Here is a 23702-nt window from a genome sequence, read left to right as displayed (position 1 = left end):
TACATTTAGAAAATGACATATTTATTCAGTGAAAATTTAAGTGCGCCGCTGCAAATGCTTAATCAAAAACAATTACATAATGAAGAGTTAAATCTAGCCGACTTAAGCAATAGACAAACAAATGTGTTTTAGTTGATCGTAGAAGGTGTGATCTAATGTATTGTATAAAGAAGAAAAAACGCAGTTGAAGATAAAAGAGTTATTATATTCGCAAAGAATAAACACTCAAAATGTTCAAGACATATCAAGCTAAGATATACATGTATACAATAAAAGTATGCCAACAGGCTTACACTCCATCATAAAATGAAAAGATTAATGGATACCAATTATGTTATTATGGGTTTAATGATACAATAAGGTATTAGCTCATGCAGCCTACATATCGGGTGTCAAGAGTAGTGAGGGAAAAAATAACATCCCTGCCAATGGAAACACCAAGAATTATGATGTTCGACTTGAGCAACAATAATGGGTTTTTGAAAAGTCCGCGAATACAAAAAGTTTAATGTTACTCACTGGCAAGTTGAACAAGCAAGTAGAAATGCCTTGCTTTTTTTAAGCAAACCTTACCAATGTTTATTCTTTCATAAGCAAATATGGTATCCAATGCATTGCAGTTGATTCACATTGACTATTTTATTGTATAGGATGTCTTGTATAAGCATCCATAAAATAAATAAAATGTATAATGATGTAAATGATGTAAATGGTAATTTTAATTGGTTAGGATGTTTTTTAAAAAATTGATTGGCCAGGGGAAATATTAAATTTCTGATTGGGGTAGGGAATTTTTTCTTGAAAGCTGAAAAAAAAAAAAGAATTTTCTGAGACTATTACGTAATTTGATGCAAGGGTCGAAAAAACCGTGCTATAACTTGATGATAAATCAATTCTTGGCAATTTGAGTCATTCCCGGTATAAACCCGGTTTGTCCATTTTTAGCTTGAGCCTGGGAATAATTTAGCTCATTATGCTTTTCGGATATATTTTTCTCACAATTTTTTTTTTTTAGAAGTCTACGGAGTTACATAAGCAATTGGAAAACTCTTAATGAAACGGGAAGGAAAATTTGCATGTGCTTAGCAGTAAAAGATTTTTTGTTTATCTGTGGACCATCTTATCTTTTTTGCGGGGGAAATAAAACCAGCTCCGTACAAATTATTACCAGCGATTTTTGAAAAAGAGATTAGAGCTACGGGAAACGTGCATGTTTAAACAAGATTGGGTTGGCGACTGGGGTTCATTTATTTTTGTTTTCTTCCCAGACAAATAACATAAAGTTGGCATAGCTGCATGTGTTTAATTTGGGTGATAAAAAAAAAAAAAAAAAAAAAAGGTACGGGGTTGCTAGGTAACACAAATCAAAAAGTGGTTTGTAAAGTAGTATCACAATAAAATAGAAAACATGTTTGACAAAAAATGTGGGGAAAAAAAAATTCTTAAATTTGGATTTCATATGCTTCAGTGTCATACCGGTAAAATATTTGTCACATTTGCGGAAGTGTATTCCGTACACAAGCGAAAAAGCATTCCCTCGTACGATGGGGAGAAGGAAAATTACCACCAGTTTTTTTTTTTTATCCCCGGATATTGTTCTTCACGGGAAACTAACACGATCGACCTTTTAAAGTTTTTTATATATTTCTAACACGCTTTTTTCCGATAGAAGTAAGGTAACACAAAAACATATGTGTGGGGATTTGTATGTTTATTTGTAATATATAGGATCAGACCTCCCCTCCAAGGGAAAATTCCCACCCTTAAATTAAAAGCCCTTCATCATCCTCATCCTCCTCATCCTCTGCCCAGTCAGTTTGAAGTAACAACGCTTCACTCTCTGCCTTCATGGCTGCTAACCCAGTTAGTTCCTCTAAATAAAGAGGGTCTTTCAAGGCTTGTGTCATAAAACTCAGATTGTCCTTATCATAAGCAATCCGAATCTTGTCTGAACAAGCTGTGCATCTATCATAAGACTGTCCTGCGATTAACATATTGCTAAATTGACCCAAAAAGCCGCGTATTTGGTGAGGCAATAATCCCAGAATGGTAGAGTTATTTGTCGTATCGGCCTTTGCATTGATCCTTATCAAAACAAAGAAATTTTTTTGTTTTTAGAAAAAAGATGAAAATTTTTGACGGGAGTTTAAATGATTACCCTTCAGCATGTTGAAGTAGTGATACCATTAATTCAACAGATAATGCCGCAGCGATTGCAGCCAATCCGGGCCTAGTCACGGTACATTGTTGATCCAGCGTACGATCAGTAAGAGACTAAATAAAAACAATTAAAGAAAGTGGAGATAATAAACATATTCTAGACCTTTTACATCATTGGGAGCAACTATATCATTACAAAAGTAACACCCTAGTCCGTTTACGCTTGTTCCATGTCGCATCACGAGATACGTGTCAAATCCAAGCGCGCTATTAATCACCATCTTGTTGTATTTGGCGCTTAATAATGTTGGAAACCATCGACTTTCTCGACTGTCTGTGAGAAGGAAAATGACGTCGTGCGATTCGATTAGTGATGATAAACTTTCAATGTCTTTTGCTAGCTTTTCGTCTGACGTTGACGGATGGCCAGGCATGGGAATCGACAGATTGTAGCCCACAGAGGTCTGTTAGAGATTAGTCATAGTTCAGTAAGCACAAATAGAGATGACCTACAATGGTGGGTTGAACTAATTTGAGGTTTTGAGCGGCAGTTTCAGCTTTGGGAGAGCCACCGTGCAAACAATCCTCAAATTGATACAATGGTTGTCTTACAGGGTTAGAAAAGGAAACTTTACCGTTATCAACAAAGGAAATATGTCGTACACCCCAACCCTAAGAAAAAAGAAAAAAAAGTACACGCACGCATAATTAAATAATCATGTGAAATACATGGAATTTACATACAATTAAACACCTAGCCACATAACAGCCCAGGGTACCCGCACCAAGTAGTAGACATTTGGTTTGCTTAATCTTTTCCAAATCAAGGTCAGGCATTAAGCGCCACCTCATCAACTTTAAATTGAGGTCGACAGAAGTGTCGGCAAGTCTAGGCAATTAGGTTAGTATGTATCATACACTGTTTATTATGATATTTTATTATTTATTTTACCTAGTTGGATCCATGAGCGGTCCCAGGTCTACCATTCTAGGCCCAAGTTTGCCTTGCACGTTTCTTTCCCACCCCACAGATTTAACCTCTATTTTTTTTTTTTTTTTTTTTTTTGTTAAAAAAGGAATAATAATAAGAAATAATAGGGGATTACCTTGATAGGAAGAACCTGCGGGTAAAGATACTTGAAATAGCAATGAGTTTTGTTTACGATAACTCAAAATTTTAATTTTTGTCACATGAAATGCAGTATTTAATAGATACAATAAATTGCGCAAGGGCCAGCCAGGAGTATCTGTAGATGAAGGGTCGACAAAACCAACAATGCGCTGTATAATTTACTATCTATTAGTCATGTATATATAAAAAAGAGTAATTTAGATAGATTACATTATCTTGGTCGATATCTTTGAAAAATTCATTAAAATCACACAGTTGTGTTACAATCATTTCACCTGCCGTTTCCTTCAGCAAAAAAAAAGGCCATTCAACATGCTCCAGTATCTATGTGTTTAAAAAAAAAAAAAGTTTAGCTAACACAAAGAATAATAAGGAGAGTTATTTATTTTTTTACAGGGCAGTTGCTGATAGGCTGACTTGTCCATGGATCAGGTTGCGGCATGATTGCAGGAAATGCAAACCAATAATAAAACTTGTATTTCTTCAAATCTGCAAATGTAACTAACAGAAATGAAGATAAAACATGTGGATTTGTAACCGCTTCACCACTATCTACTCCTTTTTTTATCTGTTTTTCCTTTTAGCTATTTCAAAAAAAAGTGTTAAATAGGGACTGAATTACCTTTTCTGTTACTTGTTGAAACAGTGCGTTCTTATCAATTGTGCGGAACTCTTCAATGGTATTAGTAAGGACCAGTGTGCCTTCCCCTTTTACTTCAAGTCCGTTAGCTGGGATAGAAAACCGAGAGGGCAAAACCACAGTTTCCTGTTGGTCATTGAGGACAGATTGACCCAATGTATACTCGCCATGAACAGATTGTTGTTCTTCAGATAGTTTCAATACGTCTAATTTCTTGCTTACAAGAGCTTGCCAAAAGGAAGCATCTACTGCAGAATTAAACGGTGTGAATTTAAGTATTGTTCCAGTCATAAGGGGGAGGAAGCATGAATATTAATGCGTAATTCTTGTTGTTTCCCACTGGTGGGTGGGGAGCGCCCTTATCTTGTGACTGCTCACAAGACAAATGGTAGACAGATCAATTTTAAAAAGCCGACATATCTTATTTATGAAAGCCGGATGGAATAGGCTTCACGTGTAATGTCAGTATGAGTTTCTTGATAGAGGATCGCTGTATATCATCCAGCGTGTGAAAGAGTGATACCACTTGATTGGATAATAAGCACGGACATCTATTTTTTTTTTTTTTTTTTTTTACTGGAGATTCATTCCAGAATGATTATCTCATGTTAATAAAGACTGGTATGCAATCAAAAGGGTCTACACCCGTGGTGTGATTTTTTCCACGCAGTTTTTCATGAAAAAAAAAAGATATCTGACCCTTATTGCGTGATGATTATTCGGAATGAGAAACATTTGAGTTTTTTTTTTTGTTTAATAATCGGAATTGATAATGAAAATAGCCCGACGATCTGGTATTGATTTACCCCACACATAGGAAGGAGAAAAAAGAGAGAGGGGAGAAGGGAGAGAGGGGGGTAGAATAGGGAAAAAAAGGAGAATTAAATTTGATATGGTATTAAGATAAGACTTTTTTTAAAGGTCGTCTTCACTTCTATTTTTTTTTTTTTTTTATTGATTATCTATGTGCTATCTATTGATAAGTATTTAATTTTTTTTTTATATATTTTTTTTTAATGTATACAATTTTTTTTTTTCACCCTATATTTGTTACCATGGTAATAAAATCAAAAAGCAACGTGTGAAATAAGTTTTTTTTAAGGGATTTCCTTTTTGGGTTATCGCCTTCATCTTTTTTCGGATGTTGTGGAGAAAAAACCATTGTAAGCATGTCTTACAGGGCGTCTTATCTCAGCCATCATCACAAAAAAGAGCACTTACCAAATTAAGAATTTTTTTTTTATATAAAGGGACTCCCATATTTTCTCACCCTTTCTACAATTTTTTTTTCATATTATATTTCCCCACACCAAAAAAAAAAAAAATGAATTCTACCTTATTCCAAACATTGCACGATATTAACACACCGGCCACTAAAAGAGCGATTACACCTCTTGACAAAGCCAACATTCCCAGACCTTACAAGTGTCCAATGTGTCCCAAATCATTTTACCGCTTAGAACATCAAACTCGTCATATTCGTACTCATACAGGTGAAAAACCTCATCAATGTACATTTCCCGGTTGTGCCAAAAAGTTTTCACGTTCTGATGAATTAACTCGCCATGTGCGTATTCACACTTCACCTAACAAGAGACGTGTTCGCAAGAATATTAAACAACAACAACATCAACCCATTGTGCTTGTTTCTCGCTCAATGCCACCTTCACCTGCTCTCTCAACAAGTTCCAACTTTTCTCAAGATAACGACGAAATGATTTTTACCCCAGAACAATCACCCACATTATCTCCAACTATCTTGTCTCCTATTGGCTCACCAAGGATCTCAATGTTTAAATTGGCTCCGTTAGAATGTAACCAATTTGATTCCATGTCCACTCGTATGACAAAGCACAATCACCCAAGTCTTTTAGATTTGTTAGATAGACCTCCTCAAGCACGTGTATTGCCTCCTATCAGTCCTTCTGTTTCTACTATGCCAACAAACAGCCTTATGAACGATGCTTCATTACCCTCCATTCATTCTGTTGTTCAATTCTAAATTTCATATGTATATTTTCTCTTTCTTTTCTCTCCTCCCCTTTCATAGCATTTCATGTATATAATAAGCACAATCACACACACACACACACACAAATCCCATTCATTAATTATGTATAGCAATTTATATAACGCATTTTAATATAACCCTCCCCCCCACTCTATTTTTTCTAAAATAAAAATAATTTAATCTATATTCCGCTTAATCCGACATTACCCTAATTTTCAGCCGTGACCCAGATTTTCCCGTTGTTCATTTTCCACCCTTAAAAAAAGGTGTGCTTATCAAATATTACTTTTGATTGGTCAAGTATGTTTCAGGGTCTTTTTTTTTTCTTTTTTGCACATGGCCCAATCTCCATCCGTATCTTTCCCTCGATTTTCTCCACACCATTTTTATTTGCAAGCGGGGATTCATACTAATCAGATTTTTCTTAGTTTCCCCCCAGACATGAGTCAAAAGAGCCCTTGGAAAACGGGAACAACCCTTGCTACTTACATAACTTAATCGCAGTACATCAAATGGCCTAGTTTCACTTTAATACCGTATTCGTCCCCGCCTTACTTACTTAACCAACTTACCCCATGGTTATCTCTAGTCAAGATCAAGGGCACTCTATCTATTGTTCCTGTCCTGTCACACACTGAATTTGAAATATTTGTCTGACCAACTATCATGTGGTTTAATCTTACGTTTTTATCATATGTTTCTACCTTGATAAACACTCAAACACACTTAATACACCATATTGTCCCTTGATTGGTTATTTAAAATCTCATGATTTGAGTGGCTCGATTTTTTTTTTCTTTTGACAGTTTATTCTCAATGCTATTCCAAAAACGTGCATGAAGCAGCAAAAAAAAAAAAAAAAAAATGCCCGGAGTTGTATTCGATCTCCGCTTCCACGGCTTTCTGCCGATTTGCTTTAGAAAGCTTTTGATCAAATCCCCGCTGAATTTCAAAAATAGAAGATATGACATACATGCCTGGAACTGTCTTTTCCCCCCATACACTGCTTTCTGGGAAAACAAAGAAAACCCGTATTTACAGTAAAACTAGGCGCTTTTTTTTTCATTACTTCTTCTGCAGTAAATGTCACAACTAAGACAGCGCCAGGTGAATTAGTAGGTCGGCATAATCACTCATTTTAGGTGCGCAGTAAAAGAACAGAATACGGTTCTACATTTATCCTTCTACTATTTTATTCAGGGATGGCTGTCTAGCTAATAAACAAGAAATAGCTGCAGCACTACATAATTACCCCATTATTTGTATGTTACGCATATTTGAAGAATGTATCTTATCCACTTACATCTCTGTATCATATTCCCAATGGAGCTTCCCTCTGACACATGCTGATGATTTAGTTTGAACTGCATCACAAAAAAATAAACAAAAACTACAGACTATAGCTTATAAAGAAATATACTTTCTTAATATCCAATGCTGCAGTCCTAAACCCATTGGTTCAAAGTGTGTGGAGCATTAGTTTATTTCACAAAAGTGGATAGACTCATAAAAATAAAATGATACCACACGTTTAAGCGGGCTATCAAACGGATGATTAAATTTTATCCCGTTTTGTACACTTTAAATGGCCAAAAATTTCCCGATTACTTACTATTTTACTTACCCCTAGACAGTGTGATACCAGTTTTAATTTATGTAAAATCGTAAGGTAATAAAAAGAAGGATGACCTGATGTACGAGAATGTCCCCGAGATAATGCAATATTTTCCTTAAGGTTAAGGTTGTTGTGCGTCTTATTCTACATTCACTCACAGAAAAAAATAATCAGACAACACAATTTATGTCGAATCTACGTTGTACAAAAGCTTATCATTCCTTTCGTAAACCCTATTTATCGCCCAATCAAGGTGATACGATATCAAAACTATTCTAATTTCTGGGCAGGAGACTGATGAGTGTACCTAGTCGTATTCGATTGGATAGCGTATCGGCCTGAAATATCAAAACGTGGTCTGTAAGCTTTATTCTATCAACGGAGTTGCTCGCCATATGGGAGCATCTTTTACGTTTTTTGTCCTTCCTTGGGGGGGGGGGGGGTTTCAGTTTCTTACCCCCCAACTATTTTTCTATAAATGACGACATGCCGAGGAAATGCATTTGCCAGTTGCCATATCATCCGCAATTTATGTTAATCATAAAAAAAAAAATGGAGTTGCAATAAATGGAAAACTCTTCAGGGTTTATGTCACACACATACTGACGCTACCAGTCTGAACGTCATGGTCTCGTTTACGTCAATAAATGAGCTGATTTGCTCTGATTGTATCCTTCCTAAAAGTGTCGGCCAACCAAACATTCTAAAAATTGACACTTCTCAAGTCAAAACAAGTCCGTTATTTTCCCAACCTTTTCTTTACTGGCTCGATCAGTTTGCTAGATTGTGTCCAAATTATACCTATCTTTTAAAGATAGAGAACTGATACTGACCCTGATTCTTCAATTAATTATCGCAGCATCCTTCTTCTCCACAATCATATTGTTTGTCCCAGAAAAAAAAAATACATGTATATAACTTGATAGGTAATTGACTTTGCAAATAGACTTGCCAAGAAAATCTAGACTAAAAAGTTTGGATGATAACCATCCGGCACGCCTGGTAGTACACGATTAAATAAATAACAGGGAACGGACCAGTTTTAACCACGGATAAAGCAATGCTTACTAAGGGTATTACACAATGTAGCTTAGGCATGGCGTAGTCTTATTTGTAGTGTTCCTTATATCACACCTATATTCACATAATATAAAAAAAAAAGCTGTCTAATAAACAGCAAACAGGTAGCGGACTCTCTTTTTTATATATAGTACTATATCATTTTATGAATAATTATACGTCATGTCGTAACAAAGATTAAGATTACGATTGTAAAATTCTTTAACGTGTCACCGTTTCAAAATTATTGATTTTGGGTTCTTAGAATCCAGACTATGTATGTGAATTCAGCGTCATAAACACCCCCACATTTTGTTAAATAAAGATATACCGAGATCCATCAATTTAAAGATCATCGACCCCCCCCCCCTCCCTTCCTGAGTTTATACATATTCCTCACTTTTTTTTTAAAAAAACGGGTATTATTTATTTATTTTAGTCCAATCTGAAAGAGTACTGCTTAATGCTCGTTTGGTCTGCTTATCAAAGCTGCCCAAGATTTTTTTTCTTTACCGTGAAACAACTGGTTTATATCCTTGAGAGAAATACATCATCAACGAATTACACACACAAGGAACAATACTCCAAAAACGCGTACTGAAAACACTTGTAATCAGTTGCATGGTTGACTTTTAATAAGAGAGACCTACATTTTGTGTGTGACTTTTCAATGTAGCAAAAGTCTTATGATACTTATTGACTGGTCCATGTTAATACAGCCGAATGAGCGTGCATTACATTTGGTTAAACATGTTAAAGCGCAAAAAATAAGTCAGTTATCAGATACTGCTTTATAAAGAGCCGAGCCTTAAAGATAAGCAGGTTTCTAAAACCGTTTTTAATCTTGATTTCAAATTATCGTAGACGATAAAAAAGAGTTTGCTTCTACATATAGGAAAAAAAAAACTTTTTGTTGCTTCTCTGTATATATGCACCATACCCGTAAGAGGATTGATGCAGATCTCGTCAATATCAGATTCTGTAGTGTTTGTCCATATAAAGACAGATTATTGACCTTTACAAACGATGGCAGCATATACATAGGTGGTAGATAATCGGGTATAGATACTCCTGACCCTAGCTATTTCAGTCAATACCTTGATTCATACACCTTCATCATATTTGTTCGGTTTATTTGGCATACAGATTTAGATGTAATTATTCCTGAATCCACCAGATTTTACCTCGTATTTTAGTTTATTAACATTTCCAGATCGACTTTTGTAGACAAGCGCCCTCAATTTATTGTTGCGACAGTATTTACATGTGTGATTTAGAGACCATTCTTTTCAAATGTGTCAATTGACATTTTTAATTTTATTAAGCTTATTATCTGAACATTGCATTGGAAATTATACTACAAATACACAAGAAACAAAATGTAGTAGCATAGATCAAGTAATAACTTATTTAGCATTTTTTTTTTTTTTTTTTATAAAAATCAACTCAATGCGTATTAAAGAATTAAGTCCCTCAAACTAGAAAACTTTTAATCGTAATTGTAGATCAAAAAAAAAAAAAAGTTATAAAAGTGCCCATTAATTGTTAAAAACAGCTAACCTTCTAATCTAAACTGATGTTCATTGTACTATCATACTTTTCTATGCTAGCTTATAATATAATTTGTATTGTCTTTCAAGGGAGATGACCGTTCGTTTTCACAGGTTTTAGAAACAAAATGTCATTTTTAGTTTGGAGTAGACTGCTGTATGTCTAATGAATTTGTCATATTGTAACCGTGCCACTTTTAAAAATGACAAAAGGTAACAAATTGTACCTCCTTTAATATAATAAACATGTTTCACTTTCTTCCTAATACCTTCCTTTCCATGTATAATTTTCCTGGTTTCTTTTTCGGAACTAGGGAGGGAGAAGCAAAGCTATTGAGAGATCAGAACAAAACAAACGTGCCTAAATCAATCTCAATACTTGGTTCAATTGCGTCTTCTATTGTGAAAATATTGGGTTAACAACCACTGTGCTATAGGCTTGAAATAGAATTTCCCCAAAGGTATTTGTATCAATGCTTTGGTTGATATAATTTCGATTTACGGTATGGAGCAACTTTTCTCGATGGCAGCTTACCTTGTGGAATAAACCTTGCATGCCATGGTTTCTACAGCCAATTTATTTTAATTAGGCGGATAACGATTAAGATTGTACGAAAAAAAAAAAACCTTCTGCTTTGCCAATGTATGCTCCTTTGTTGAGTTTACTTGGAAATGCTGAGTTCTTATGGTTATAGTTGACAGAGCCTGACGTAGACGCATGTCTCACAAAGCCAACCACTGCAGCAAAGGAACTCCATAAGAAATACTCCCTTAAAGTTGAAAGTCTTACCGTAGTAGATACGACCATAATGGTTCCCTGACTGGGCGATCCTTAAGAAAACACCAGCGGCCCCTAAGAAACCTGAGATAAAAAAAAAACCCCAATGGGGAGACATGCCCCAAAAAGGGTTGTCTCGTATAATTTTAAGCTTGACTCCTTTCTCCCTCTTAATCTCTTTAATGAACACTCATTCCCCAAAGAAAAGAGCCCATGACAACTCTCTGGAATATGACGGTCCTCCTTATGGTTTACCAAGGAAGAAGTTTATATCTGAAGAAAGTTTTGCAAAAGAAATGGCTGCAATGACACTTGACCCAAGTAAGACATTTTTTTCTCTCTCTCTCTCTCTTTGTAAATACGGTTTTGAGATTTATATTTTTGGTTACCATTTCGATTAGTGCATCCACAAGTTTATCAATTCACCGAGGATCCTTCCTCTGAACCTGAGTTTATGTCACTTGATGCCAATGGACAAGTCATAATTGATGTAGACGAAAATGGTCTTCCCATGGAAATACGGCCAGGTGAAAATAAACCCAGAATTCCCAATTTTGTATTGGGGAACCCAGAGTAAATCCTTAATTTTAGCTCATCTATCAAGCGTTTTATTAACTTTTCAATGGATAGGTTGACAGACCCGAGAGATATTTTAGCATATCAGAATATTTTGAAAGCATTGAACCATAAACCACACAAACACAAAGCAATCGAGGTTTTTTTTTCATAGCAAATAATCATATCAAGAAAAATACCCCCATAAACTCACCTCTCTTTATCCCTCCCTTCTTACTTAGGTCCTTAATAAGCCATCGGATTACTATTCTCCAACTTCAATGGACATTGATTGATAAACCTAAATTTAAACCTCCGTTTTCAGTTGTTTTTTTTGCATTAAAAAAAAAGTTTATTTTTTTTTTATAATTTGCTGATTTCAGTGAGTTCAAGATCAACAACTTGCTTGATCTTGGGGTCTAAATCTTTGTGAGCCTTAACAGCGGCTTCCAATCTATCCAAGTTAGTCTTTAAAGAAGGTGTCTTCTTGTCAATTCTAGCGATCTTGCCAAGAGCCTTGACAGCTAATAAGTACTTTTGTTGACGAATATAAATCTCGAATCCAAGAGCATGAACTTCAACATTTTGAGGAGCCAATAATTCCAAAGGCTTAACAAATACGAGCGCATCCTCTAAGGGCTTCTCAGTGTTGGCATATTTCTCTCCCTCAGGATCTAAATCAACAGGCTTTTTGTCATGCTTTTGCTTAATAGCATCATCCTTTTCTTGAGCTAATTAAACAAGTTAGGAATTTCCCATTTTTATGCTGCTTTCTCTCCTTTTTTTTTTTATAATTACCCTTCTTTGCTTCTTGATCTTGTTGAGCCTTCAACGCAGCCTTACGAGCCTTATTTCTAGCCTTCTTCTTATCGGCTTCAGACATGTTGGCTTCATCAAATTCATCAGTGCCAGCAGGTTTATCAGCAAGAGCCAAATAGGCTTGGACAGCACCCTTAGCGGCCTTGAGGTAGAAAGGATGAGCTCTGAGCTTATCTTCCCAACGCAAAGTGTCGACATAAGAACGGAGAGTCAACTTACGAAGACAATAGGTGTGGAAATCGAATTGATCATCAAAGTAATCAACATAGAACTTTTCAAGAGTATGGAAACGCTTCAAGGCCTTACCATATTCCTTTTTGTTGAGGTAGGCATTACCTTCTTCAGTCATGAACCATTGACATTGCATATCGGTCAAATCTTGAACAGTGTTAACATCCTTACGAGTGAATAAACCCAAGACACGTTCAGCCTCTTCAATTTCTCCTGCACGCAACATATACTTGGCACTCTTGGAGTTGATGAAACGATCTTGAAGATCCATTTCACGAGCTTCGTTCATGACCTTGGATGCTTGTTGGGCGTCACCAGAATGCTTCAAGATTCTGCCCTTGGTCATGTAAAGTTCAACGACGGTAGGAGTATGAGCGATGGCCTTATTGATCAATTCGAGTGCCTTTTCGAGCTTATGATGGAAATCGTAATGCTTAGCAAGATAATACAAGGTCCATAATAAAGCAGTGGGAGGTTCCTTGGCAGAGTCAGCGCCAAAGGTACCATTCTTTTCTAAAGAAACACTGTAACCAACGACGAGTTCTTCAATCACACGTTGCTTCTCAGCATCGGCATAGTATTTCTTCATGGCAGCAAATAAAGATGGGATACCCTTTCTTAAACCGTTTTGAAGAGATGCCTCAACCTTGACCTTGAAGGATTCACCTTCAGCATGTTCAAGAATCAAATGCTCAATGGCCTTGGAACGAGGATACTGAGCGAAAAGATCGGTCAAGACATTGTTAATCTCAGCTAAAAACACATACCATGTCAGTGAAACAATAACCTCATACATATCAATATATCTTACATTTTTCCTTGAGGGCCAAAAGAGCCTTGATATAAGCACCATTATGAGGGTTCTCACTGATCAAGATTCTATAAGCCTTCTCTCCTTCTTCCTTTTTACCCAACTTGACCAAATACAAGGCGTTCTTTTCCTTCCATGATCTCTTATCGGTGACTTGGGATTCAATTTCCAAAAGATGGTCCAAAGCGCTTTGGAAATCACCAGTCTCTTCCAACAACATGTTGTGATACATGAGCAATTCAGACTTTTCAAAATCGGTAGAGGCGGCCTATTTTGTAACCAACTGTTAGTGACATTTTTATCAAGAGAAAAAAAAAAAGAGACACCTACAGGAATATTAGATTCGGCGTGTGTGTTCAACACCTTGACACCGTTATGAGGCTCATTGACAAGTTGGTAAGCAATAGCTAAACCAAGCCAAAAGGGAGGGTTTTGGGGCTTGGATTCTAAAAGTCTAGTACGGGTATCCTACAATAACACTGATAAGTAGCTGAATGTGGAGGAAATAGCAAAAAAATATACATACAACAAGAGCATCATAATGACGCATTTGTGTTTGAAGGATGGCAAAATCACGAAGAATGTTGAGATCGTTCTTGTTGAATTTTAAGGCATTGGCATAACACTTTGCTGCTTCCTCGTAGTTTTTATCGGCACGGTACAAGAGACCGTAAACATGCCAACCTAAATAAGCAAATTAGATGTCATCCAAGTTAATTCTTTATCCCCTTGACTTACAGATATGAGAAGTCAAATCCTTCAAAAGACCCTTCTTGACGTATTCGTAACCTTCCTCCTTCTTTTCAAGGTTATTCAAGAACAAACCTTTCAAGGCCATGGTTTCTAAATAAATAAAGTGTCATTAAAACTCGCTTTTAATTAATATTTCACTTGTTCATTACCACCATGTTCAGGATGCTTCTTGAGAATACCCTCGGCCAACTTCAAACCCTTCTTGTATTGACGAAGTTCATAGTTTTTCTGCAAAGAAAATAAAGTGTCAAACTAAAGAATACAGACGCGTCAAGTATTTAAGAAGAAAATTACCAAGAGATTTCTAAAAACAGCAGCTTCTTTAGGAGGAAGCTCTCTCTTGTTGACGGCAGCCATATTCGTCGTTTTTTAAAATAAAAAATGAAAGAACTAGGAAAAAAATAACTCCCCCCGTGCAAGGAAAAAAAAAACTTTTTATACGGATTCTCACTTTAAATTCAGACAAATGAAAAAAAAAAATAGAGTAGGATTGATATGAATGTTTATTATATTTTTTGGTTAACATGCAAGATATTTACAATAGGGTGTTTATATACATAGTTAATGAATTGGGTTTAATCCATATCATGATCTTCATCTTCCTCCATTGGTTCTTCAGTAACATATCCTGCTTCACTTTCATGGTTACGAATAACATCAATTTCACCATCTTCAGAAAGTCCAACATGAGCAATTTCACCGTTACGAACACCACCATCGATTATTAATCTAGCCAAAGGATTCAATACACGTTGTTGGATAAGACGATTTAATGGACGAGCACCAAAGATAGGTTCGTAACCATGGACACCAAGCCATTCCTTTGCTGCTGTAGAGACTTGTAATGTGATACGACGATCTGCAAGACGCTCACCAATTTCCTTGAGGCGAACATCAACAATACCGGTAATGTTGTTTTGGGTAAGACGATTGAAGATAACCAGTTCATCAATACGGTTGGTAAATTCAGGACTAAAGTGTTGACGTACGACTTCCAAGATCTTTTCCTTTAACATGATCATATCACCCTTGACTTGATCAACCAGAAGACCAGCACCCAAATTAGATGTCATTACAACAATAGTATTACGGAAATCAATCTTACGACCCTTGGAATCATGAATAAAACCTTCGTCAAGCACTTGAAGCAAGACATTTGCAACATCCTTATGAGCCTTTTCTAATTCATCGAGCAACACGACAGAGTAAGGCTTACGACGAATTGCTTCAAAGAGACCACCATCTTCGTGACCAACATAACCGGGTGGTGCACCAATCAATTTAGCAACACTGTGTTGTTCCATCAACTCACTCATATCAATACGGATCATCGCCTTTTCATCATTGAACAAGAATTCGGCCAAAGTTTTACAGAGTAAAGTCTTACCAACACCAGTGGGACCCAAGAACATGAAAGAAGCCAAAGGTTTGCGAGGATCTTGAAGACCAGCCTTAGAGAGACGAATAGCATTACAAACGGACTTGACAGCAGCTTCTTGTCCAACTACATGTTTAGTAATTTCAGCTTCCATGTTCAAGAGCTTTTCACGATCAGATCTTGCCAAGTTTTGTACTGGAATACCGGTCCAACGAGAAACAACCTCCATGATTTGTTCGGGGCGAACAACCTCAGACAAAATGGTATTATCTGTGCCTTGATCATTAGCTAACTCTTCATTTACCTTACGGAGCTTTTCGGCTTGAAGTTCAGCAATACGTTGTTCAACATCGGGAATAGCATAATATTCAATATCAGCAGCAGTATCAAGATCGTAACGGTTCTTAGCTTCAACAGCCTTAGACTTGAGATCATCCAATTTTTGTTTCAAATCACGGATTTCATCCAAACGACCCTTGGTTAATTCATATTTGAGCTTCAAAGGTTTCAACTCTTCATTAATCCTGGCCATTTCTTCCTTGACAGTGTTGAGACGTTCGTTAGATTCCTTATTGTTCTTTTCCTTTCCTAAAGCCTTGGCCTCAATTTCAAGTTGGAAGTGCTTTCGTTCAAGTACATCAATTTCTTCAGGCTTAGAGTCAAGTTGAACACGAGTATTGGCAGCGGCCTCATCAATCAGATCAATGGCTTTATCAGGTAAGAAACGAGTAGTGATATAACGGTCAGAGAGTTGAGCCGCTTGAACCAAAGCAGAATCAGTAATCTTGACACCATGGAAATTCTCATAACGTTCCTTGAGACCACGAAGAATGGAAATGGTGGCAGGGACAGAAGGCTCACCAACATCCACCTTTTGGAAACGACGCTCAAAGGCAGGATCTTTTTCGATTTCACGGTATTCAGTAAGGGTAGTAGCACCAATACAACGTAATTCACCACGAGCCAACATGGGTTTCAGTAAGTTTGCAGCATCCATTGAACCCTCACTCTTACCAGCACCCAACACAGTGTGAATTTCATCAATGAATAAAATCACACCTTCTTCTGAATCCTTGACTTCCTTCAATACAGCCTTAAGACGTTCTTCGAATTCACCACGATATTTGGCACCAGCAATCAAAGCACCCATGTCCAAAGAAAAGAGCTTACATTGTAATGATTGAGGAACATCACGTTCGATAATACGACGAGCTAAACCTTCAACAATAGCAGTTTTACCAACACCAGGCTCACCAATCAAAACCGGATTATTCTTTGTACGTCTAGCCAAAACGCGAATGACACGACGAATTTCGTCATCACGACCAATAACAGGATCAAGCTTACCAGACTGAGCCATTTGAGTAAGATCAATAGCATACTTTGCAAGCGCTTCGTAGACCTCTTCGGCATTCTTGGAGTCAACACGACGATTACCACGAACTTGGGTTACAGCGGCTTGTAAAGCTTTCTTGGTTACACCAGCATCCTTCATGGGTTTAAAAGTGGCATCATCATCAGCTAATGCCAAAATAATGTGATCGATAGAGATAAAAGTGTCTTTTTGGTCCTTCATGTACTTTTCGGCGGCACGCAATAATTTGGAAGTTTGAGAGCCAATAGAGATATCTTGTGGGGGAGGATCTTGAGAAGGTAATTGCACTACCATCTTTTTATATCCACGTTCGACGGTAGTAGCTTCAGCGCCAGACTTTTCAAGGATAGACTTAAAGAGAGGTGTTCCTTCAGTTTCATCCAGCAATGCACAAGCGATATGTGCAGGTGCGATTTGAGAATTTCCAAATTCTCGAGCCAAGGCTTGAGCACTACTTAAAGCCTTTTCAACTTTATCAGTAAAATTCATTCCACTCATATTAATATAAAATTATGTATTATTTGATTTAAAATAAAAAAACGGTGAAAATGCGAGGGATGGGTAATCCATTTTTATATGCTTGCAAAAAAAAAAAACGGTGTTTAAACTTAGACGCTCCCTTACTGGAAGGGTGTAGAACCTTCACGAAAAATCTCACCGGCGAACTCCGCTCATCAGATGTTACATGCCAGACAATTGATTCAATTCGCTAGTTCTTTCTAGTGGATTCCAACAACTATATTATTAGGGGCTTATTTCATACTCTTTGGCAAAGAAGAAATAATAATAATCGTATGATATTGTTTTTTGTAAAGACTGTCTGCATAAATGGAAATCCATAAATATTAAGCGCCGCTAACTTTTTGATTTTTTCAAGACATTTTGCATGTCGTAATAGTCTTAGTCGAGACTGTAAAAGGCAAATTATTATCAAATCATAAAGGAGAACGGGAAGGGGATTTATTGGGAAACGGGGGTGTTTAATCAAAAGTTGTTTATTTTTATGCAAAGTTTACCGTCTGTCTGGGGGGTTGACATGACTCTTTTTAAAGAACAGCCAGACATTTACTCAAACTTAATCGGAACTGTATCTTAACATAACACTGCTGTTTTCTCCTTCTTTTTGGGAACAGCAGTACTTGCACTAGACAATGGCTCTGTCAATTTCCTAGAAAGAATACTTTAGTATGCACATTGATGCTGGATCCCAACAGAGCGGTATTTACCTCTTTTCTCCAGTCTTGGTTTCTACCTTTTCTTTTATTTTGTTAACGGGTATGTTGGGTTGATGAAAATCGTTTTCGATGATCCTCTCTCTTTCTTTAGCATTCTTCTGACACTCCTTCACCTTTTCACGTACTTGACTTTCTAACAATACTCTGGCGCCTAATTTGCTTTTACCGGCAGACTGTGCTTTAGCGGACACCATTGCAATTACTCCACCTACTGCAAGGGCAGCTCCTCCTGTAGCAACAGCTGCACTTCCTAAAGCGAATCCACCTAATGCAGATAATCCACCTACTGCACTTAACCCCCATCCGGCTGCCTCGACTCTTTTATTAGAACGAGGATCAAGTCTATACTTCATTGTTAGCACACAAAGCTATTTATAATTCTTCAGCCTCTTTACCTAATCAAATTATCCACCAATTGTTTAACCAGTATAAGATCTGTTCGTACTTGTTTTGGCACTTTATCATTCATCTTTTCATGCTCTTGAATCCAAACTTCCGTACTTTGAATGATCGATTGTATCTGCGTAATTAATAATTCCAATTGATTGTGGAATGAAATATCACTAAATGCTACACTTGCTTGATAAGTTGAATAGAGTGACAGTGATAACACACTGGCGGCCACTGCAGACGTCATGATAGCATTATTTGTAGTTGCGCTGCGCGTTACATCTTGTGAGGTAGTGGCCTTTTCCTTTTGTGCTTTCTCCCTCTTCTCCTTTTCAGCCTGTTTCTTTTCTTTTTCTTGTCGAAGTCTTTCTTCCATCTTTTCTTCTTCGTCTTCAGATGAGGATGATACTTCCTCTTTATTGAACCATCTCGACCTATTTTCTCGCTTTCTTCGTTTACGATCTTCAGCCTTATACTGCTTAAAACGTTCTTCTTCCCGTCTTTTTTCTCCTGTGGATTTTACATACTCGTTACCACATCGAATTACAAATTCAGTCAAAGCCTGTGTTCTTTCTGAAGTCAAAAGTGAGCCAAAATAACTTTTACCGGTAGAGGATAAAAACTTCTTTGTCCACGAATCCTGTTTCTCTGAATGAATTGGTTTTTGATCCTATTTTTTTTTTTTTTGAAAGGTTTATAATGCATTAGCTACAGTGTTAAATTTGTTGAACCAGACTCACTTTTTCTTGCTTTGGTAGTTCTTGGAGAATATGAGGCGCAAAATCAATTAGAGTTCGGACAGGAGCAGTAAAGTCGCCTGATTCACGGTCGTAGAGCTCACTGGGAAAAGTGTAATCATCAAAGAAAAACTATGGGAACAAAACGGTGGTGTTATTATAGCGTTGCTTAGTATAAGCATTAGCAGTTTACCGAAGCCATTTGGTATGAATTGAAAAAGGTAAAAAATAAATAAATAGCAAAATCTTGATATCATAATGACATTATGCACTTGAAATCCGGCCAATAGGAACAGACTACATTGTCCCTTCGTGATACCAAAAGCAATAATCTGCTAAACCTCTTTTTTATTGTAATGTTGCAAGTTCATTATAAGCTGTATGAACAGATTACGACCATAGTAGGCGTGTCATTCTACGATTTATGAACCAGTATCACATTGGATATTGGAGTGAAATCAACTGGGTTTGTATTAGAAACGACAAATAGTACTATAGTTAATGAAACGAAGACAGAAAATGTGATACATACCCGCTCTTGTTATCGAAGTTTGCTTGGAAAAGATCAGTAGTTTAGCATCTCCCAAAGAAAAAATTGACTAAGTTTAGCTTCGCTAGAAAGATATAAGGAAGAAAGAGATGTATTTGTTTATTGGAAAAAGGAAAATAAAGCGTGGTTCAGAGAGCATGTATCACATTTTCTGTCTTCGTTTCATTTTAATTATAGTAATCGTCACCATGGCAAACGAAAAAGGCACCCCACCCGACGATGCAAGCTACTCATCCACTTCTCCGTGCGATCGCTTCCTGGACGCTCTTCTGGGTACTAAGAGAAATAAATAATGGCTGTCATTTTAAGCTGTTTGTTCACAGCATGATATGAGAGAACTGCTTATTTTTATCTTCTGCTGACAGAACCCGGTTCAACTTTTTTGAAATCACGCGCGAATCTTTTTCTTTTGCCTTTCTAATATATAAAAAAAAATGACACAACGCGGTTTACTAATTGTTGTTGAAGGTTGTGATCGTTCAGGAAAATCAACCCAATGTGACATTTTAGTCAATAGCTTACAGCAAAAGGGTATTGATACCGAGCTTGTAAAATTTCCTGGTAAATAGCTCATTTCTTAGAAAAGGAGCAAAAGGTGATTGACCTAAACCTGTTTATTAGACCGAACGACACAAACAGGAAAAATGATCGACAGCTACCTTCAACAAAAAAGTGAGCTTGACGATCATGCCATTCATTTGTTATTTTCTGCTAATCGTTGGGAGGCCATGTATGTAATAAGAGACATCAGCACATCATAAAAAGGACGACTAACCAAAAGCCCAAAGGAAAACTTTATCTGAAAAATTGAATAACGGAAAGACTTTGGTTGTCGATAGATACGCGTTCTCTGGTGTAGCATTCTCTTCTGCAAAGGGTTTAGATTTAGAATGGTGTAGAAATCCTGATATTGGATTATTAACGCCAGATATTGTCTTGTTTCTTGATTTATCCATCGACGATGCTGAAAAGAGAGGTGGATTTGGCGATGAACGTTATGAAAAGAGAGAATTACAGATTAAAGTCAGAGATCAATTTATGAAGCTCAAAGACGACAGTTGGAAGGTAAGAAAAGGCTTGGTGATAAAATGACCTGATCTAATAAATGTCGATCTAGTTTATTGACGCAAGTCAATCCAAAGAAAATGTGGAAAAGGAGATTTGGAATACCATTGATGCCACTAGAAATTTATTGCAAGATAACATTCAGGAATTGCAATTTAATTTATGGAAAAAATAAACAAGAAGACTTTTATTATGTTAACAATACAGCGATTGGGTATGAGGTAGAGACTTTTTATTTATTTATCTTTGTCTGCATATTCATCATCCACAAGCGCCGCATATTTTTCAATAATTTCAAGTTGTTTACCACGTAATGATCTAAACAAATAAGATGAGAAGAATGATTAAGAAAAAAAAAGATACGGCAAACTTACCTTGGTAATTCTATCTTTAATTGTACAATTTGATCACCTCTAGAAGATCCTCTTAAACGTTGAATACCTCTTCCTCGAAGTGCAATATTATCATTAGGTTGGGATCCCGCAGGTACTTTCACTTCGACATCACCGTCAATTGTAGGAATTCGAATCTTTCCGCCAAGTATGGCTTTATAGAATGGCACCTTTGCATCATAGAACACATCCGATTCCTGGCGACGGAATATTTTGGATGGTTGAATCTAATTGTATAAAAAACTAAGCATATATCTCTTTTTTTTTGTGTATGTGTAAAAAAAAACTTACACGAAGTGATACAAACAGATCACCATTTGGACCTTCGCCTTTAAGTGGCGCATCACCAGCCCCAGGAACACGAATTCTTGAATTATCATCAACACCTGCTGGAATTTTAACCTCCACAGTTTTATGATCCTTTACTTTTCCAATACTATCACAAGTAGAGCACTTAGCATCGTGAGGAATCGATGAACCTGCACCACCACAAGCCTGGCAAGATGTTTGCATATGGAATCCACCCATTTGTACTGTTTGTGTTCCAGATCCATGACATACTTTACAGTCTGTCTTCTTTTTACCTTCCTTTAAGCCTGATCCGTGACATGTTTGACATGTTGTGACACGGTTTACAGTGACCTTCTTTTTAGCTCCTTTTACAGCTTCCATAAAATCGATGGTTAGAGGTACTTGTATATCCTCACCACTCATGTGACGGAATGGATCTGCCCCACCAGTTCCAGCAGCGCCACCGAAACCTCCTCCCCTGCCATTGAATCCACCCCCAAAGAATTGACTAAATATATCGTTGGGATCAAATCCACCGGGGAAACCATGAGCATCTCCACCGGGATAACCACCAGAAAATCCGCCTTGTCCGTAAGGACTTCCTCCTTCAAATCCATGTCCAAACTGATCGTATTGCTTACGTTTTTGTTCGTCAGATAAAATCTCATATGCTTCCTGGATCTGTACAAATTTTTCTCTGGCATCTTTATCTTTATTTGAATCAGGATGATATTGTTTGGCCAGCTGGAGAATGGAATTAATTTACACAAATACCTCACTCATATAACAATAATTACCTTGTAGTAAGCCTTTTTAATGTCGCTCTGGGCGCTCGATTTGGATACTCCGAGAACTTTGTATGGGTCTTCCTTCTTTTGCTCCAATTGCGTTGACGAAGCATGGAAACTCCTCTTCTATATTCATGCATAAACATCTTTTTTTTTTTACCGAAACTCAAGTTTTTGTAATCAATTACCTGTTGCTGATGATATATAGAAGGAATTACACCCACCGAGCAGCATTTAATTCCTTATAACTTATTAACTACTTGTCAAATTATCAAGCTTTTCTTTTACCTTTTGTCACAAGTCGTTTTTGACAGGGTACGGCCATGAGCGGTTTTAGCAATCTCGAAAAATTATTCATTACGACAGTTCTTGACATGTTGACTTTTTGTTTTTGTTTACAAAAAAAGAGGAAGAAGAGAGAATTGTTTTATTTTCCACGGTTTTTCATATTTTTTTTCCTCTCTTTTGGGATGTGACCAAGGTTTCGAAAAAGATGTGAATACTTGATTGGCTGTCAAGGTGAAAATATTTCGGATAAATATTTATACTTTTACTCACGCATCTCATCTTGGGTGACACCACGTTCCTCGTATTCCAGTTTTTTAGCGTCAGTCATCGATTTGACGTGCGAGTCATAAATGTTACAGGTACATCAGTAATAAACTTTTCAGTGAATTTCTCAATGTTTAAAATGCAGCAAGTTGTTTATGGGTAAAAGGTTTTTAAATCGAGAAAGACTAAAATTAATTTTATTCATATAGCTTCATCAAAGAAATTTCTACAGCAGGGGATCAAAATTTCTCAATGTATTATTAATTAATAAATACGTGCGCTTGGGAATATCATAAATTTTTAAACTGTGCTCTAAATGCTATAACTATTTACACTGGTTTGATTTGCTACTTTTCTTCTAGCTTAATTTTTTTACGCGGTTGAACAAATCATTGAGCTACGTATGAGTGTAATAAACACAATGGTCCAATAATTCAAACAGATCATCGTCAGTTTCGTACATATACTCTCATCTTATTTATCAAATGTTGGATGCCTCTGAAGAGCCTGCATAATTACAATTAATGACGCCTGAATACATAGGACAGGCTCTCTTGGGTGGACATGATTGAATTTATAAAAAGCCAAAAATGTACAGCCCATTATCTACGCTTTTTCTAGGAGGTAAAATCGGTTTTTTTAGCATGATCAAGTTGTATAAACATTGGTTTAAGCTTGAAAATTTTTATATCCCTCTGCTGCTTACGGCTAAGAATTCTGCTAAATTTTCTAAGAGTTAAAATAATACTGTTCCCGTTCATTAGTGGGGGTCTTATTGACTAGTGTTACCAGTAATAGCGTGTTGATCCCTATTTCAGGATTGATAAATTAGACG

The 23702-nt window shown here is 36.7% G+C and overlaps 8 protein-coding genes across 8 annotated transcripts; 3 read left to right on the top strand and 5 right to left on the bottom strand.

Annotated features, from left to right (window-relative positions):
- Nucleotides 1-1673: 1673 nt before the first annotated feature.
- On the bottom strand, nt 1674-4696 carry EV154DRAFT_601809 (E1-like protein-activating enzyme Gsa7p/Apg7p). Its single transcript, XM_051607253.1, has 10 exons — nt 3915-4696; nt 3687-3860; nt 3503-3616; nt 3267-3441; nt 3113-3200; nt 2905-3049; nt 2674-2832; nt 2331-2624; nt 2159-2274; nt 1674-2085 (listed from the first exon to the last, which is right to left on the bottom strand). The coding sequence occupies exons 1-10, from the start codon at nt 4221-4223 to the stop codon at nt 1764-1766; spliced, it is 1896 nt and encodes a 631-aa protein (XP_051458703.1). The 5' UTR covers nt 4224-4696; the 3' UTR covers nt 1674-1763.
- A 545-nt stretch (nt 4697-5241) lies between these two features.
- On the top strand, nt 5242-6088 carry EV154DRAFT_505426 (uncharacterized protein). The gene has a single exon (XM_051601174.1). It carries the CDS (start codon nt 5257-5259, stop codon nt 5932-5934), a length of 678 nt encoding a protein of 225 aa, XP_051458702.1. The 5' UTR covers nt 5242-5256; the 3' UTR covers nt 5935-6088.
- A 5039-nt stretch (nt 6089-11127) lies between these two features.
- EV154DRAFT_562490 (uncharacterized protein) lies at nt 11128-11796 on the top strand (the record flags this gene model as incomplete). The annotated part of the gene is made up of 4 exons (XM_051605727.1): nt 11128-11266; nt 11347-11518; nt 11576-11660; nt 11743-11796. The coding sequence occupies 4 exons, from the start codon at nt 11128-11130 to the stop codon at nt 11794-11796; spliced, it is 450 nt and encodes a 149-aa protein (XP_051458701.1).
- Nucleotides 11797-11836: 40 nt separating this feature from the next.
- EV154DRAFT_441745 (NMDA receptor-regulated protein 1-domain-containing protein) lies at nt 11837-14565 on the bottom strand. Its single transcript, XM_051596964.1, has 8 exons — nt 14409-14565; nt 14264-14342; nt 14100-14204; nt 13888-14045; nt 13692-13829; nt 13362-13629; nt 12299-13303; nt 11837-12231 (listed from the first exon to the last, which is right to left on the bottom strand). The coding sequence occupies exons 1-8, from the start codon at nt 14469-14471 to the stop codon at nt 11864-11866; spliced, it is 2184 nt and encodes a 727-aa protein (XP_051458700.1). The 5' UTR covers nt 14472-14565; the 3' UTR covers nt 11837-11863.
- Nucleotides 14566-14599: 34 nt separating this feature from the next.
- On the bottom strand, nt 14600-17391 carry EV154DRAFT_601805 (putative HSP100 protein). Its single transcript, XM_051607252.1, has one exon. The coding sequence runs from the start codon at nt 17363-17365 to the stop codon at nt 14690-14692; it is 2676 nt and encodes an 891-aa protein (XP_051458699.1). The 5' UTR covers nt 17366-17391; the 3' UTR covers nt 14600-14689.
- A 199-nt stretch (nt 17392-17590) lies between these two features.
- EV154DRAFT_505408 (uncharacterized protein) lies at nt 17591-19876 on the bottom strand. The gene is made up of 7 exons (XM_051601173.1): nt 19762-19876; nt 19423-19691; nt 19233-19361; nt 18498-19162; nt 18094-18444; nt 17745-18035; nt 17591-17659 (listed from the first exon to the last, which is right to left on the bottom strand). Exons 2-6 carry the CDS (start codon nt 19429-19431, stop codon nt 17960-17962), a joined length of 1230 nt encoding a protein of 409 aa, XP_051458698.1. The 5' UTR covers nt 19432-19691; nt 19762-19876; the 3' UTR covers nt 17591-17659; nt 17745-17959.
- Nucleotides 19860-21046, top strand: EV154DRAFT_505406 (thymidylate kinase-like protein). The gene is made up of 4 exons (XM_051601172.1): nt 19860-20340; nt 20401-20509; nt 20568-20844; nt 20897-21046. Exons 1-4 carry the CDS (start codon nt 20214-20216, stop codon nt 21017-21019), a joined length of 636 nt encoding a protein of 211 aa, XP_051458697.1. The 5' UTR covers nt 19860-20213; the 3' UTR covers nt 21020-21046.
- EV154DRAFT_505403 (uncharacterized protein) lies at nt 21004-22773 on the bottom strand. The gene is made up of 6 exons (XM_051601171.1): nt 22604-22773; nt 22504-22556; nt 22325-22441; nt 21528-22271; nt 21219-21463; nt 21004-21162 (listed from the first exon to the last, which is right to left on the bottom strand). The coding sequence occupies exons 1-6, from the start codon at nt 22689-22691 to the stop codon at nt 21081-21083; spliced, it is 1329 nt and encodes a 442-aa protein (XP_051458696.1). The 5' UTR covers nt 22692-22773; the 3' UTR covers nt 21004-21080.
- Nucleotides 22774-23702: the final 929 nt, after the last annotated feature.

This window comes from Mucor mucedo (assembly GCF_025094135.1).
Source record: "Mucor mucedo strain NRRL 3635 chromosome Unknown EV154scaffold_35, whole genome shotgun sequence".
Taxonomy (NCBI): domain Eukaryota; kingdom Fungi; phylum Mucoromycota; class Mucoromycetes; order Mucorales; family Mucoraceae; genus Mucor; species Mucor mucedo.
The sequence above is the reverse complement of the archived record's forward strand: the minus strand, read 5'-3'. Positions and strand labels throughout refer to the sequence as shown.

Excerpts from the sequence above, each read along its gene's own strand:
- EV154DRAFT_505408 (XM_051601173.1), bottom strand. Across the intron at positions 18,445-18,497 it reads TTGGTGGATAATTTGATTAG|ACTTGATCCTCGTTCTAATA; the intron begins GTAAAGAGGCTG and ends AATGAAGTATAG. Across the intron at positions 18,036-18,093 it reads ACCAAGACTGGAGAAAAGAG|GAAATTGACAGAGCCATTGT; the intron begins GTAAATACCGCT and ends TATTCTTTCTAG.
- EV154DRAFT_505403 (XM_051601171.1), bottom strand. The coding sequence starts at position 22,691 with ATGTCAAGAACTGTCGTAATGAATAATTTTTCGAGATTGCTAAAACCG. Across the intron at positions 22,557-22,603 it reads AAAACGACTTGTGACAAAAG|GAATTAAATGCTGCTCGGTG; the intron begins GTAAAAGAAAAG and ends ATAAGTTATAAG. Across the intron at positions 22,442-22,503 it reads CTATATATCATCAGCAACAG|AAGAGGAGTTTCCATGCTTC; the intron begins GTAATTGATTAC and ends GCATGAATATAG.
- EV154DRAFT_441745 (XM_051596964.1), bottom strand. The coding sequence starts at position 14,471 with ATGGCTGCCGTCAACAAGAGAGAGCTTCCTCCTAAAGAAGCTGCTGTT. Across the intron at positions 13,630-13,691 it reads ACGCCGAATCTAATATTCCT|GCCGCCTCTACCGATTTTGA; the intron begins GTAGGTGTCTCT and ends GTTACAAAATAG. Across the intron at positions 13,304-13,361 it reads TTTGGCCCTCAAGGAAAAAT|CTGAGATTAACAATGTCTTG; the intron begins GTAAGATATATT and ends ATGTGTTTTTAG.
- EV154DRAFT_505426 (XM_051601174.1), top strand. The coding sequence starts at position 5,257 with ATGAATTCTACCTTATTCCAAACATTGCACGATATTAACACACCGGCC.
- EV154DRAFT_601805 (XM_051607252.1), bottom strand. The coding sequence starts at position 17,365 with ATGAGTGGAATGAATTTTACTGATAAAGTTGAAAAGGCTTTAAGTAGT.
- EV154DRAFT_601809 (XM_051607253.1), bottom strand. The coding sequence starts at position 4,223 with ATGACTGGAACAATACTTAAATTCACACCGTTTAATTCTGCAGTAGAT. Across the intron at positions 3,201-3,266 it reads CGCAGGTTCTTCCTATCAAG|AGGTTAAATCTGTGGGGTGG; the intron begins GTAATCCCCTAT and ends AAAAAAAAATAG. Across the intron at positions 2,625-2,673 it reads AATTAGTTCAACCCACCATT|ACCTCTGTGGGCTACAATCT; the intron begins GTAGGTCATCTC and ends AATCTCTAACAG.
- EV154DRAFT_505406 (XM_051601172.1), top strand. The coding sequence starts at position 20,214 with ATGACACAACGCGGTTTACTAATTGTTGTTGAAGGTTGTGATCGTTCA. Across the intron at positions 20,341-20,400 it reads CGAGCTTGTAAAATTTCCTG|ACCGAACGACACAAACAGGA; the intron begins GTAAATAGCTCA and ends CCTGTTTATTAG. Across the intron at positions 20,845-20,896 it reads TCAAAGACGACAGTTGGAAG|TTTATTGACGCAAGTCAATC; the intron begins GTAAGAAAAGGC and ends ATGTCGATCTAG.